General features: G+C 40.5%; 1 protein-coding gene across 3 annotated transcripts in view; it reads left to right on the top strand.

Annotated features, from left to right (window-relative positions):
- SUSD1 (sushi domain containing 1) overlaps nucleotides 1-15,205 on the top strand; it is a 42,934-nt gene that overhangs the window by 21,614 nt on the left and 6,115 nt on the right. Inside the window, exons 7-13 of one of the 3 annotated variants that reach the window (XM_070742427.1) lie at nucleotides 927-1,018; nucleotides 2,476-2,671; nucleotides 5,489-5,583; nucleotides 9,358-9,544; nucleotides 10,401-10,451; nucleotides 12,770-12,863; nucleotides 14,529-14,787. In XM_070742427.1, coding sequence (XP_070598528.1) covers nucleotides 927-1,018; nucleotides 2,476-2,671; nucleotides 5,489-5,583; nucleotides 9,358-9,544; nucleotides 10,401-10,451; nucleotides 12,770-12,863; nucleotides 14,529-14,787 — 974 coding nt within the window. Of the gene's footprint in view, nucleotides 1-926; nucleotides 1,019-2,475; nucleotides 2,672-5,488; nucleotides 5,584-9,357; nucleotides 9,545-10,400; nucleotides 10,452-12,769; nucleotides 12,917-14,528; nucleotides 14,788-15,205 lie in introns of those variants that run through there. The other 2 variants (XM_070742431.1, XM_070742430.1) reach the window with 2 other exon arrangements.

Genomic DNA, 15,205 nt, shown 5'->3' on the forward strand with positions numbered 1-15,205 from the left:
ATGCATGCTTTCATGTTCGACTGTGGTTACAGGTTTTTTTTGGTCATTTGTGGCATTTAAAATCAAATGAGGTGTGTTTTATTTTAATATAAAAATATACTAAATATAGTACATTCTTAAGTCAGGATGTGAACCTGGCTTTAAAATTAACATGACTTTTTCTCACTAATTTTGCAGAGATATCAGTTTGTGGAGAAAGAAAAAGTAAAGCTTCATCCGTTCATTGGTTGTTAATAATTTTAAAAATGCAGGTCATTTAATGACTATCAGTTTTACCACAGGAAGAGGTGCTTATGAACTGTAAAGCATCCACAGCCATCATAAATGTTTGTTTATAACTTATGCTGTTCTGCAGTCGTGATTGCGATTTGTGATTATTATTTTTTTGCCAGTTTCTGGCATTTTTGCCAGTTTTAGCAAAAAGAATTCCGGTCATCACAGAACTACTAACAGTTTTAAAGAACCAGTTAGAACTGGTAGAAACCCACCTGTGATAGTAACAATAAAACCAGAATACTGGATGAGCGGCATTGTGGTTTAGTTATGAAGACGCTCGCCTCCCACTTGGAGAGTTCAATCCTAGGTAGCGGCAGATGTTTTTCTCCTAGGACACAAAGAAAAAATACTGTATCTCTGTGAACTCCATGCAGACACCAGGAAGGGCATCTTGCTAATAAATACTCAGCTCCATCCAATTGTCCTGACTCTACCCTAATAAAAGGACTACAGGGTCATTAAAAAAAGAATATTGACAAGGCTTTGATTGCTCTTCTTACATTCTTGACATTTTAATTTACAATACCATTATCATGTACTGGTTAGTGGTACATGATAAAAATAAGAAATTGGATTTATAAATGACTTTTTTTCTTAAATAGTTTTGCTAAGTAATGTATATGGATGCGTGTTTGTTTTTTGTCTTGTAGAAGTGCAAGACTTTGTTAATGTTACATGGAAAGATCCTTGTGTATCATGGAAGAGGCATTATGGAAGTGCTGGAGTAAATGAAACTTATCAAGTTCGTGAGATATTTGATATCTTCTGTCTTTGAAAGATAAAATTATCTTTGTTACTTAGTACAGGCAGTCTGTCTTCTGTAGGTATGGGTATATAAACATTAAAATGCTAGTAATAAAGTAAGTATTTTTTGAAATAAAATTACAGTGGTACCTCTACTTAAGAACTTAATTTGTTTCATGACCAGGTTCTTAAGTAGAAAAGTTTGTAAGTAGAAGCAATTTTTCCCACAGGAATCAATGTAAAAGCAAATAATGCGTGCAAACCCATTAGGAAAGAAAGCTTGGAATTTGGGTGGGAGGAGGAGGAGAAAGAGGAGGAGGACAGTCGCTGCTGAAGGAAGTAGGTGAGATGAGGGGAATAAAAAAAATCCAAAATCTTAAGGCTTAAAAAAAAAAGAGGGACTCTGAGGCGGTGAGGAGGAGCACGCGCCTCTCATACACCCGGTGTGAGGCTGCCTCCCATACACTGCGCCAGAGAGAGAAACCCAGGGGGAATGGCAGGAAACTGGCCGGGCCTTCATGCCGCTCTCAAATTTCCTGGGAAATTTTTCCGGGCTAGGGTTCTTAAGTAGAAAATGGTTCTTAAGAAGAGGCAAAAAAATCTTGAACATCCAGTTCTTATCTAGAAAAGTTCTTAAGTAGAGGCGTTCTTAAGTAGAGGTACCGCTGTATTTAGATGGCTATGATTTTCTCTAATTAAATCGAGTTGTTAAATTGTCCCATGGCGAGTTGGCCAAAGCAAGTTGGCCTCAGCAAGTTGTCCCATTCCATGGTAAGAATGTTCACTGTCATGTAGGTAACTCTCAGAGTGATACAGAAGTATGAACTTCTGACAAAATTACCCTTGCTTGTAGGATCAAAAAGGGAAGGCATGAAGCAAATGTATAGTGGACTTTTGGGCAGATGATGTCACTATTTTAGTGACTATACTTGACAAGGCTGAGAGAATTTGAGAAAAGGGAAGATAACATATTTCCCTGGAAATAAGCCCTCCCTGAAAATATTTAATCGCATGCACAGACTTTTCCCTCCATTTCCTCTGGTTAGGGTTAGGGAGATAGAGCGGGAAATCAGGTAAGACAGCAAGAGGATAATAATAAGACCTCCCTGAAAATTAGGCCAAGTGCTTATTTTGGGGTTCACAAAATATAAGACAGGGTCTTATATTCAGGAAAACACGATAGCAGCTGAATGGGGTTCATCAGATCACAGAAAGAGATGATGAGCATTCATCCATGTATGTACCAAAAGTTGAGCCTAAGTCAGTGTCGTGCAATTTAAACAATTGCCATAACATTTATCTTCAAATAACTTTGGGAAACTGTATTGTGATGATGCTCGTGCAGAACTATAATCTCTAAAATTCTATGGAGAATTGGAAATTTTAAAATATCATATTATAGAGATAAACCATGGACTCTTGCTTTGTAGAATTTATTTCTCTTTTTGCTTACAGGTTACTATGTGGATGCTAGGAAATGAATCAAAAGAAACGGCAGATATGTTGATCAAACCTCCCGCTACTGAAATGGCTGTAAATGTGTGTTTGCAGTTACGCCAACGAACAAATTATACTGTGGACATTATTGCAGACACCATTAATTTGCGTTTACGGTTCAGAATAGCATATCCAATAATTCATCCAGTGGTTGGTAGGTTCTGTACTTCTAGAAAATATTAAACATTAATAAATAGAAAAATTGCCTTAAATTATTATTGTGGAACACAAACTACCCTTCCAGATCTTACGATAATGAGAAAGAAAATGAAGTCCCATCCCCCACCCCCAGTATATTGCACTGATATTGATACTTCTCTCAGGGGGGAAATGTTTATATTGTATAGAAAGGAAATTCTTAAATATATATACATTGACACAAAGTGGTTTAGAAGCAAAGTGGTTTAGAAGCTCTTAAATTTGTACGTGTAAATTTGTGTAATCCCATATTTGATTATTTGGCATACTTGTGCAATTTGGGGCAGTTTTAAATAATATAATTGCCTTTGAAAATTGAAGTTTAGAGAGTTTTAGATTCTACTTTTAAGGCTGTAATAACTAAAAATTTTGGGGACATGATAGCAACTAGTCCATCAATTCATTTGTAGTGGGAATATTTCCTAAGATAGTTTTAAGGAGGGGGGCATTCTTCATGACTTAAAATTATAATGAACATGGCAAGAATCACACTACATGAATTAATATAGTGTTTCCAAATAATGCAGGTTTTGTCATGCAATTCTATTACTTCTGTTGGATCTCAAATGAGAATTAACAAGCAACATTGTTTCTCTTTAAAGAACATGAACACTTTTTGCTAACAAAATTAAAAGATAAATGTAATGTTTGCATTTAATCATGCTTTACTCCTATGTTTTGCCATTGGTTTCTTTGATATTTTGTCAACTTTCCAATGCACTGTATTGTCCTGGTACATCTTGGTAACATCCTATCCAGATATTAACAATGTTCAGTGGTTTTCAAGATCAGCCAAGATTAATTAGCTAATGCTACTTAAATTAGCTGAAATATATGGTATAATTTACACTGCAAAATTGGATACTGAATTGTGGAGTTCTTGATTTTCCCTGAAACTGGTTGTTAACTTGCAGACATTTTATTACCCAAGTAGGTAACATCTTCAGTGCTATTGAGTATGGGGTTTAGATATTTATTCAAAAAGAATAAATATGGAAGTTTGCCTACATACAAATTTCCCTCATTTGAATGTTTTCTGAAGCAACTGATGCCTATATTAGTTCCAAGAAAAGAGAATATCTGCCTGTTAGTATTAAACCGTGCAGTCCTTGGTACTCTCTGAGCCTGCAAATTTGTTTCCTTGCAAAAGCATGCAAATAGGTGGTATGATATTATGTTACATTACTTTACCCTGTTCTGCTGGCGTGTCTCAACCGCCCATAATTACAGGGTAATTAGTCCAGGAAGACACACACCACACGATGAAAGGAAAACCAAAATGTTTTTATAAACAGAAAAACAGAAACAGCTCCCTTTTTAAATATCAAAGGGATTTTCTGGTACACACAAGGCACAGGTTAAATGCAGTCCAATTGCTCACCCAATAACTGGGAAATTGAGTCCAATTCTAAAGTCCAGAGAGTCCACACACACAATCCTGAACAGCAAAAACCACGATCTTGACGAAACAATGAATCAGATAAACTGCCATGAGGCTAAAACACCAGGCTGCACTTTTATCTGTAGCACTAATTACAGTAGCCCCACCCAACCACTCATTTTCTCTTGTAATAATCCTTCAGTTGTTGTCTCCTATGCATCACTCTACGCATGCGTGGATGTGTCATTAATTCTTGTTCAGAATCCAGGGATGATACAGATGACTGATCTCCTCCTGGGCTGTCTGCCAAACTCCCCTCTTCCCTGTCACTCACGCTTCCTTGGTCAGAGGAGACTTTGTCGGCAGATTCTACTGGGAGCAAAACAGGCCTGCGGCATGTGGATGTCTACCCCACCTCCACCTCCACATTCCTTGGGGCAGGAGCTGGGCCAGAGCTAACCACAACATACCCTATCCGACCCTATGCTGTAATATTTCTTGTCTTATTGAATAGTGAACTGTTACTCAAGTGATTGACAGTGAATTCAATCACTGAATGCATTAAATCAACCCATTAATTTAATGTAAAAACTAAAATTTGTGGTCAACTTTTCAATGAGTGAATGGAACTAGAATTAAATGTGACTTGAAATGGCTATGGATTGCGAAGAAATCTTGAAACCTTGTGAAATGAAAGCACTATGCACAACAACAATGAAGTAATGACGTTTCTATGAAGTTAAAACAGGAAATTGAACAAGAAGCTATTGGTGTAAGAAATGTTACTTTAAAAATAGGTAGTATTTCTATCAGGAAAAACAATATTCTGTAGGATTCAGAGAGGGGGATGAGAAGCATGTTAAATACTGGATCAAAATATACTGCTGAAGTAATAAAGGGATATAAAGTCGTAGGAAGGCTGAGAAAACCATAGAACAAAAGAGCAAATAGAACTGGAGGATATATGTGCTGTACAGATCGGCAGGGCAGTTTCTATTGATCCAGAAGTAATCAAGCAATATAAGCAGCCAGTATAGGGAATGTCTTGACTAGAATCTTGAGAATTATATTTCAGTAACAGCCTCTCTGCATGGCAGTGTTTTGATCTGAAAAGACCTATGAAACACAAAAAGAGTACCAGTTACTTTGGCCCCAGGCTTCTGCTTTTATGTCTAAATTCAGTATCTTTAATTAATAAATAACTAATAACTATTAGAATTGCCATTGTATGTTGTTTTTATCATTGCTGTGAGCCGCCCCGAGTCTACGGGGAGGGGCGGCATACAAATCTAATAAATAATAATAATAAAAATATAATAATAAATAATTCCAATAAAAATAAGATTTGTAAGTATTCAACTCATTGTCGTCCACTTCCTTTTTCCTTTCCAGCAAAGACAGTATTCAACAACGTCTCCATATTTAACGACACCTGTATTAAATGGCAGAGAGTCCCAGGAAGAAGACAGTCTGAGGAAACCTACCTAGTAAGTTAGGCACAGTTGTAATTGAATGGCAAGTAATGGAAGAGCTTTGAGAAATACCTTTTTCATGCTTCTCTTGATGGTGACATTTTGAGAGTGACGTTCTTATCTGAAACACACAGGATGACTCCATTATCTATTCCGAATCAGAGGCTTTGTTGATTTTGGTAGCTGCCTCTTTAAAAGGTGAAGTAGAACTAGATAGTCCTTGACATATGACTGCCGTGGAGCCTGCCCATTACAGTTGTATGTTCTTACAATCATAAATTGGATTGTAATGCAACCAAACCAATTTTATGACCTTTTTTTGCAGTTAAGCGAACACAACAGTCATTAAGCAAACCATCACTATGGTGTTATTTTAGCCGAAAACTGAAACTGTAAAATGCAGTCACCTTACTTCAGGATGTTATAAACATCCGTAAATGCCAATTATCCAAAGTGTGCACATGCGAGGGGTAAGGGCGACCATCAAAACCAAGTCATAATTTCTTTTTTCCAGGTATGTCCAAACTTCCAACAGTTGCTACGTGACTAGTCGTAAGTTGAGAACTACTTGCAAAGGAATAGTATAGATTTATTTAAATTTATTTTCCCTGAAGTATTTTTGCCAGATGGCATAGAATTGCAAGTATTCTTGTGCATGTTATGAAAAACTGTTATGTTATGCTTCTTCTCTTCGTAGATTGTAATAAACTATATTAAGGTTTGAATAGGCCTGTAGGGTGTAAAGAAAAGAATAGAATAGAATTTTATTGGCCAAGTGTGATTGGACACACAAGGAATTTGTCTTGGTGCATATGCTTTCAGCGTACATAAAATAAAATATACATTTGTCAAGAATCATGTGGTACGACACTTAATGATTGTCATAGGGGTCAAATAAGCAATGAAGAAGCAATATTAATAAAAATCTTAGGATATAAGCAACAAGTTACAGTCATACAGTCAACATGGGAGGAAATGGGTGATAGAATGATGAGAAAAACTAGTAGAATAGAAGTGTAGATTTAGTAGAAAGTCTGACAGTGTTGAGGGAATTATTTGTTTAGTAGAGTGATGGCGTTTGGAAAAAACCTGTTCTTGTGTCTAGTTGTCTAGATCAGAGGTCCCCAACCTTTTTTGCACCAGGGACCGGCTTTCAGCTAGACCAGTTTTCCATGGCCCGGTGGGGGGGGGGAGCTAGCTGTCAGCGGCGCCGTAAAAGGGGCGATCAAGAGAGGAATGGGTGAATGAATGGATGGAGGGTGGGAAGGAAGGAAGGAAAGAGGGAAGGTACGGGAACAGAAGAAGGGTGCAAAGAAGCAAAGAAAGGTTTGAAAGGGGAGAGTAAGAGAGGAAGGAGTGAAAGAAGGGAATGAGGGAGGAAAGAAGGGAGGAAGGAAAAGGAAAGCAAGAAATGGAGGGAGGAAAGGAAGGGAGGGAAGGAAGGAAGGAAGAAAGAAGGAAAGAGGGAAGGGACAGGAACAGAGGAAGGAAGCAAGGAAACTTATGAAAGGGGAGAGTAAGAGAGGAAGGACTGGAGGGAGGGAGGGAAGAAGGTAGGAAGGAGAAAGAAAAGAAATAGAGGAAGGAAAGGTAAAAGAGAGAAAGAAAAAGAGCAAGAAAGAAAGAAAGAAAGAGAAAGAAAGAAAGAAAGGCAACTTCAAAGAAAGGCTCACTGAGCATCTCTCACTCTCTCTCTCTTTCTATCCCTCTTTCTTTCTTTCTCTTCCTTTCTCTCTCTCCTCTTCCTTTATCTCCTCTTTCTCTCCCCCCTCTCTCCCCCTTTCCCTCTCTCTTTCTCTCTCCCTCTCTTGCTATCTCTCCCCCCTTTCCCTCTCTTTCTCCCTCTCTTTCTCTCTCTCCCCCCTCTCTCTTTCTCTCTCTCTCCCCCTCTTTCTCTCTCTTCTCACTTTCTCTCTCTTGTTTTCTTTCTGTCTCTTTTGCTTTCTCTCTCTCTCACTCTTTCTCTCTTGTTTTGTTTCTCACGCTCTTTCTCTCTCTTGTTCTCTCTCTCTTGCTATCTCTTTCTCTCCCCCCCTTTCTCTCACTCTCTCTTTCTCACTTTCTCTCTATCTTGCTGTCTGTTGCTTTCACTCACTCTCGTTCTCTCTCCGTTCTTCTCAGCGGTGACGCGCGCACGCCCTGCCCGCCTCACATTTGCCGAGAGGACTTTCGCCCCGGGCTCTCAGCAAGGGGGTTTGCATGAGAGGCGGGGCCGGCGGAAGGTGATATTCAATGTCGGGGGCGCACGGGCGGTTTTGCGCGCGCTCCCTATCTCCCTGCTAGCCCACTCGGAATACGTATTCAAAATAAGAAAAGCCTTTGCCGGCGAAGGCTTTTCTTATTTTGAATACAGTATTCCGAGTGGGCTAGCAGGGAGATAGGGAGCGCGCGCAAAACCGCCCGTGCGCCCCCGACATTGAATATCACCTTCCGCCGGCCCCGCCTCTCATGCAGCCCCCTTGCTGAGAGCCCGGGGCGAAAGTCCTCTCGGAAAATGTGAGGCGGACAGGGCGTGCGTTCCGGGTGCGGGAGGAGCTGCGGTGAAAGGCAGGAGGTGGCAGAGGAGCAGAGGGGGCAAATCGGGCGGGCGGTGGGCAGCGCGGAAAGGCCGAGGGGGCCCTGGCGCCGCGGACCGGCTGAAAACCCCCAACGGCCCGGTCCCGGTCCGCGGACCGGCGGTTGGAGACCCCTGGTCTAGATGTTCTGCAGATCTTGTAGAACTACATATCCCAATAGCACCAGCCCACTTTAATAAACCTGAAGAACAAGGCAATCAATCTCTCAATGTACAGAAATGTGAAGTGGGGGTGGAGTGGACTTCCTGGACCTGTTGAATGATTTGCAGATGCAGCCTTTAACTTACTCAGTCATGCCTGCCATGGATTGTGAAGGCGATCCCTTTCTTTACTTTTTCCTCTCTGCCTGGTGGATTGGTCTTGCCAGAAGTGTGGACAAATCGCTTTCAAGTGTTTTGAAATAAGTCTCAGGGCATGGATCATTTATCATCAAGAGCAATGGTGGTGCAGTGGTTAGAATGCAATATTGCAGGCTAACTCTGCCCACTACCACGAGTTTGATCCTGACTGGCTAAAGGTTGACTCAGCCTTCCATCCTTCCGAGATGGGTAAAATGAGGACCCAGATTGTTGGGGGCAATATGCTGATTCTGTAAACTGCTTAGAGAGGGCTGTAAAAGCTGTTAGTACAAGGTACATGGTTGTTAGGGTTTGCCATTGTAAACTACCTATTGTAGTCTCTTGTATTATCACTTTAAATGTTTTGGGCTGGTTCGCCATAAGAGGGCGCCAGTACTCCTTCCCTCAATGATGCTGTAACGCTCATTCGTTTTTGCTTTGCCTTGAGGGGGGAGTGTGTTTGCTTAGTGCTTATTATATTGTATGGCTTAGTGCTTGTTATGGATTGTTTCTGTTTTGTATATATGTAAATAGTACTTATTAAGCATAACTAAATCTGTGTCTTTTTTTCTTTGGCTTTACCACACATCCACACTCTGTTAAAATTCTCTGCTCAGTGTATGTCAAAGGTCTCATAGCCTAGCTATACCGAGACATACCAACAAAAGCACTATGAAGTTGTATATAAGTCTAAGTACTATTGCTATTTAGTTTGGCACCCCCCCCTCCAGTCAGGTTAAAGAAAGCTTATTTCCCATCATACCTTTTTACTCTCAATTTTTTTTCACTACATGTATATTTAGACTGTCCATTAGTGTCACACACAGCATAATTCGCAGTGTCAGATATGTATAATTATGGATTTCTTGTTACAGATTCACCTAGTGGGTCTACGCTGGTATCAGAAGGAATTCAGTCATGAAATGATTCTTAACTTTACCACAGATTCTTGGAATCCAGAATTATGCCTCAATTTATCTTCGGGCAGCAATTACACCGTAAACATCTCCACTGCTGACCTAAATCATAGTATCTTCGTCCATTTGAGCGTCCCTTTAGCAGGTAAGTGCCTTAATTTACAATTTTTCTTTTTTCTTATCCCAACCTTGTTTCTTCAGTATAAGAATCTATAGCAGCTGAAGATACTTCACATTCTTCTAGATCCAGCTTCCACATTTCATTAAATTATTTTATAGGCAGGCAAATTTCTGCACAAATCAGACCTAAAACACGACTTGTTCCCCTAAAAAGCAAGGTGGCAGATCTTAAAAAGTTAATAAAAGGGTGGGTTTATTGCTAAACCATCCTTCATTCAGTGGCTCTTCATTCCTCATTAATGAGCAGGTTTCCCACACAGAAAACAGCTTGGGCACTCTTGTGAAGAGGAGCCATTGTTCCAAATGGGTGGTTGTTGTTGTTGCAGGAAATACTAAATAAATGCCCATTTCCAGGGGGGAAAAAAGTGAATTATAGTCACTTGACTACGTGGTGTTACAAACAACTATCAATGTCTGCTGGTTGCCAAGCATGTGACTGTAGATAGAGCAGCCAAAACTAGGCCATAAGTAGTTTTGAGATGATGTATGGTAACTTTGAACACTTGTTAAGACACCAGTCATAAGTTAAGGACTACCTGTGCTGTCTCAAACCATATATCAGTTTTTCCCAAACTGGAGTTTTCCAGGTCTATTGGACTTCTCCTTCCAGAATTCCCATCCAAAATTATAGAAATTGAATTCAAAAATATCTGGGAGACCTCAGCTTAGGCAAAACTGCTAGTGATTCAGATTGGTTCAGAGGGGGAACAGAGCATTCCAAAGTTCTGCGAATATTTCATTTTTGAGTCAGTGAGTTTGACCCATCCCTATCGTATATCAGGTACTGAAAACAATTTAAAATTAAAATAATATTCCCCCAGGTCACTGGGAAACTCCTCAAGTGCCATCTGGAATTTTGCTGGATCCATCAGGTATATTGAACCTTTTTAGAGTGCACTAAGGATATAATATAATTGTAAGATAAAATACAGGAAATAGTATAAGGGCAGACTAGATGTACCATGAGGTCTTTTTCTGCCGTCAGTCTTCTATGTTTCTATGATTAATGTATAACAGAATTAATATTAATTGATTGATTGAGTCTGCGGAGAGGGGCGGCATATAAATCTAATAAATAATAATAATAATGGTTGATTAATTAATTAATTAAAGTGTAGGACAAGGACCAAATGATAACATGCATACTGGCATTTTATGAACTAAGAAAGGTATAACATTATTGACTGCTGACTTGCAATGATAATGGGCTGTTTACATCTGTTTGGGTTTTTTAAAGCTTTGGAATCAGAGGTGGGTTCGGACTGGTTTGGATCAGTTTGCCTGAACTGGTAGCAACCCACTGGTGACATAACGATGACATCACAGAACCGGTTTATTCTGTGCCAGTCTGTGGGCGCCACCGTCTTTATTTTGAATATTTTTCAAATTTTTAATTTTATTTTTTTCTGGGGATATTTTTTTGTTCTGGGCATGCGCAGAAGCATCAACATCTTGGTTTTGGCTCTTTTTTTTAACTTTTAAATTTTTTGGGAGTTGTGCATGCACGCAACGTGCATGTGTGCTCACGAGACTCACATAAGCAATGCGGGAGGAAGTGAACCGACAGCGAGGTAAGTTAGAACTGACCTCTGTTTGGAACAATGAGAAAACCTCTGGCCACAGAGAAATATTGGTCATTTTCCCCTTCACATAGAGTTTAAGGGTTGAGGTTTAGGTTTAGGTTTAGGTTTAGGTTTATTGGATTTATATGCCGCCCCTCTCCGCAAACTCGGGGCGGCTCACAACAATAATAAAAAACAGTACAGTACACAATACCAAATCCAATGCCCACCCATCCAGTTCCAATTTAAATTAATAATCTTATAAAAAACAGTATATATAAAAAACAGGCACACAGTCAATCAATCAACTAAACAACATGGGCAAGGGGGAGGTGTTTTAGTTCCCCCATGCCTGACGGCAAAGGTGGGTCTTAAGGAGTTTACGAAAGGCAGGGAGGGTGGGGGCAATCCTAATCTCAGGGGGGAGCTGGTTCCAGAGGGTTGGGGCCCCCACAGAGAAGGCTCTTCCCCTGGGTCCCGCCAGACGACATTGTTTAGTCGACGGGACCCGGAGAAGGCCAACTCTGTGGGACCTAACCGGTCGCTGGGATTCGTGCGGCAGGAGGCGGTCCCGAAGATATTCTGGTCCGGTGCCATGAAGGGCTTTATAGGTCATAACCAACACTTTGAATTGTGACCGGAAACTGATCGGCAGCCAATGCAGACTGCGGAGTGTTGGAGTGATATGGGCATACTTGGAGAAGCCCATAATTGCTCTCGCAGCTGCATTCTGCACGATCTGAAGTTTCCGAACACTTTTCAAAGGTAGCCCCATGTAGAGAGCGTTACAGTAGTCGAGCCTCGAGGTTTGGGGCCTCAGTGAGGAGACTGGCATTTTGGGAGAATAGACAGTAGTTGCCAAAGTGTTGGCAGGCTAGGCTTTTTCAGACAAGAGATTTTCTTAAAAAAGCTTTTGTTGTAAACTAATCCCTACATGGCATCGGACCAGGATATCTGCGAGACCGCCTTCTGCCGCACGAATCCCAGCGACCAGTTAGGTCCCACAGAGTTGGCCTTCTCCGGGTCCCATCGACTAAACAATGTCGTCTGACGGGACCCAGGGGAAGAGCCTTCTCTGTGGTGACTCCGACCCTCTGGAACCAGCTCCCCCCGGAGATTAGGATTGCCCCCACCATCCTTGCCTTTCGTAAACTCCCTAAAACCCACCTCTGTCATCAGGCATGGGGGAATTGAAACATGGCCCTTGCCCATGTAGTTTTTGTGTATGATTAGATTGTGTGCTTGTTTTTTATATATTGGGGTTTCTTTATTTGGACTTTTAACCTAAAACTGTAATTTAGATTGCTAAATATTAGATTTGTTACTATGTACTGTTTTGCACAATTGTTGTGAGCCGCCCTGAGTCTGCGGAGAGGGGCGGCATATAAATCCAATAAATCTAATCTAATCTCATTTTTATAAATATAAATTTTCTGTTAAAAAGTATTTTTGTTCTGTTTTATTGTTGCCGGTTCTGATACAATTTGATTTTGCTGCTTGCTTGTTTTTTTGGATTTATAATAAAAAAAGAGGGTGAAATTTTTAAAATGAATGAATAAAATGAATGCTGAATGAATACATTTTTTAAAAAATGCTACAATAATAAGGACCACCTATTTCTTTTTTAGATCCCCCATTGCCACAAGTAGAATTCATGTCAACACGAGACTTTATACCATTATTGAGCTTTGTGAAAGCTGAAGGAAGGAATGGTCCAATCAGGTCTCTGGCTTTTACGCTACATATTTCAGACACCCAAGATCGCTAACTTCCATGTAATTGTTTTGTTTTTTAAAATGTTACTTGCTCTGATTACTTTGTTTCTTCTCCTTTCAAATATCACATTTATTCAAGGCAATGCTACAAGTAGCTCTTGACTTAGAGCCATTCATTTAGTGACCTTTCAAAATTATAATGGCCCTAAAAAAAAGTGACTTATGACTGTCTTTCACACTTACAACCATTGCAGCATTCCTATGGTGACATGATCAAAATTCAGGTGCTTGGTAACTGGCATGTATTTTGGACAGTTGCACTGTCCCACCGTTTCATGATCATCATTTGTAACTTTCCCAGCCAGCTTCCGACAAGCAAATGGGGAAAGCTAGATTCGCTTAACATTTCAGCGATCTACTTAACAACTGTGGCAAAAAAGGTCATAAAATGGGACAAAACTCACTTAACAACTGCCTCGCTTAGCAATGGAAATTCTGAGCTCAATTGTGGCTGTAAACCGAGGACTACCCGTACATAGCAAATTCAGATTATTTCCTCTTGCATGTGGATTGCACTTTAAATATCCCAAAATGTTTACTTAGATAATTTTGGTTAGTTCATTTCAGTTGACCTTTGAGTTTTGTTCAGAGGGAGGTAGAAACTTTCATTTCACCACATTCAGAAAAATTGATTCTGGGAGGTTTTTGAAGATAAGGAGTTCTGACAATCATTTAATTTGCATTAAGGAAGCTGTTCATTTTGGAAAGGGAAGAGAAACTTCCTAACATTGAAAACAATTAAGCAGAGGGACAGCTGGCCTTCAGTAGTTGCAGGCACTCCATTACTGGAGGTTTTTAAGAGACTGGACAGCCGCCTGTCTGAAATGGTGTAGGGCAGTGATGGTGAACTTTTTTTATCTCATGTGCCGAAAGTGTGTGTGTGTGTGTGCCCTGCCCCCATGCAACCCTCCCCTCGGTGCTGTCCCGTTCCCCACGCATGACCTCTCGCTGCACCGTTTCCTGACTTCTGGTGGGCCTGGTTGCCCTGTTTTTTGCCCTTCCCAGGCTTCAGAGGTTTTGTTGGAGCCTGGGGAGGGTGAAAATGCCCTTTCCCACCCCTCCGGAGGCTGAAAACACCTTCCCAGAGCATCTGTGCAAGCCAAAAATCAGCTGACTGGCGCGCACATACATGCATGCTGGAGCTGAGCTAGGGCCTTCAGTAATTGTAGGCACTCCATTACTGGAGGTTTTTAAGAAGAGACTGGACAGCCACCTGTCTGAAATGGTGTAGTACAGTGATGGTGACCTATTTACCTTCTGTGCTCACGCTAAAGTGCCAGCAGATTACGCTCTGCGTGCCACCTGTGGCACACATATAATAGGTTTGCCATCACGGGTATAGAGTCTCCAGCTTGAGCAGGGGGTTGGACTAGAAGACCTTTAAGGTCCTTTCCAGCTCTATTCTGATTGATTATTGTCTCTCATGTCCACGGATGGAATGGGGCCTCTGCAAATAAGATAGCTCATGTGTTCAAAAAGCATTTAATGTTGGTCACCTGAGCCGCAACTCTGAAAGCAGCATCTTGAAGAAAATCAAGCTGGGCTGCAAGGTTCAACAGCCGTTAAAAATAGTTCTTCGCGTGACTTGATGCTTTTATCTTCTGATTTCTAGTTCTTACCAAGTGATTGTCATTCCTGGGATTCCTCTCTGCAACTTTAATTGCTACTCCTTGACCAACCACTCCTACTTCAGCAAAGGTTCAGAATCTAATAGCTACGTGACAGCTGAGTTCTCAGACAAGAGCATTCCTGAGAAGAGGTTGACCTTTGTTCTCGGAGACCGACTATATTATGGAGGATTTTATAATGCTCCCTTGAAACCAAGAAAAGCATATTGTATTGTACTTAGGACTGTCAGCAGGTGGAATTGGGTAAGGGGACTGTTAAATTTCTCCCCCATACTTTAGCTCCTTTTATATTTCATTTCAACTGATTCCTGGACAGCTTCCAAAACAGAAGTAAATTGAAATACGTTGAAATAAGTTGAAAACAAAGCCTTTTTAACATGACCATGCCAAATAGTAATTAGAAGAATGCAAAACAATCAAAACAATGTACTGAAGATAAGAAAGCCTGAGCATATAAAAAGATGTTTAACTGTCTCTTTTAAGATCAAGAGAGATTTCAGTTAAATTGAAATGATATTAGCAGAGACAGCACTGCGACAGCCATAAGTCGAGGACTGGTAATAAACCTTCATTTGCAAGGTCATTGTAACTTTAGATGGTCACTGAATGAAGCAGTTGGTAAGTGAAGTGAATTATTGATTTTAGAAAAATAATTAGAGCA

Source organism: Erythrolamprus reginae, chromosome 2, assembly GCF_031021105.1.
Source record: "Erythrolamprus reginae isolate rEryReg1 chromosome 2, rEryReg1.hap1, whole genome shotgun sequence".
NCBI classification, from domain to species: Eukaryota; Metazoa; Chordata; class Lepidosauria; order Squamata; family Dipsadidae; genus Erythrolamprus; species Erythrolamprus reginae.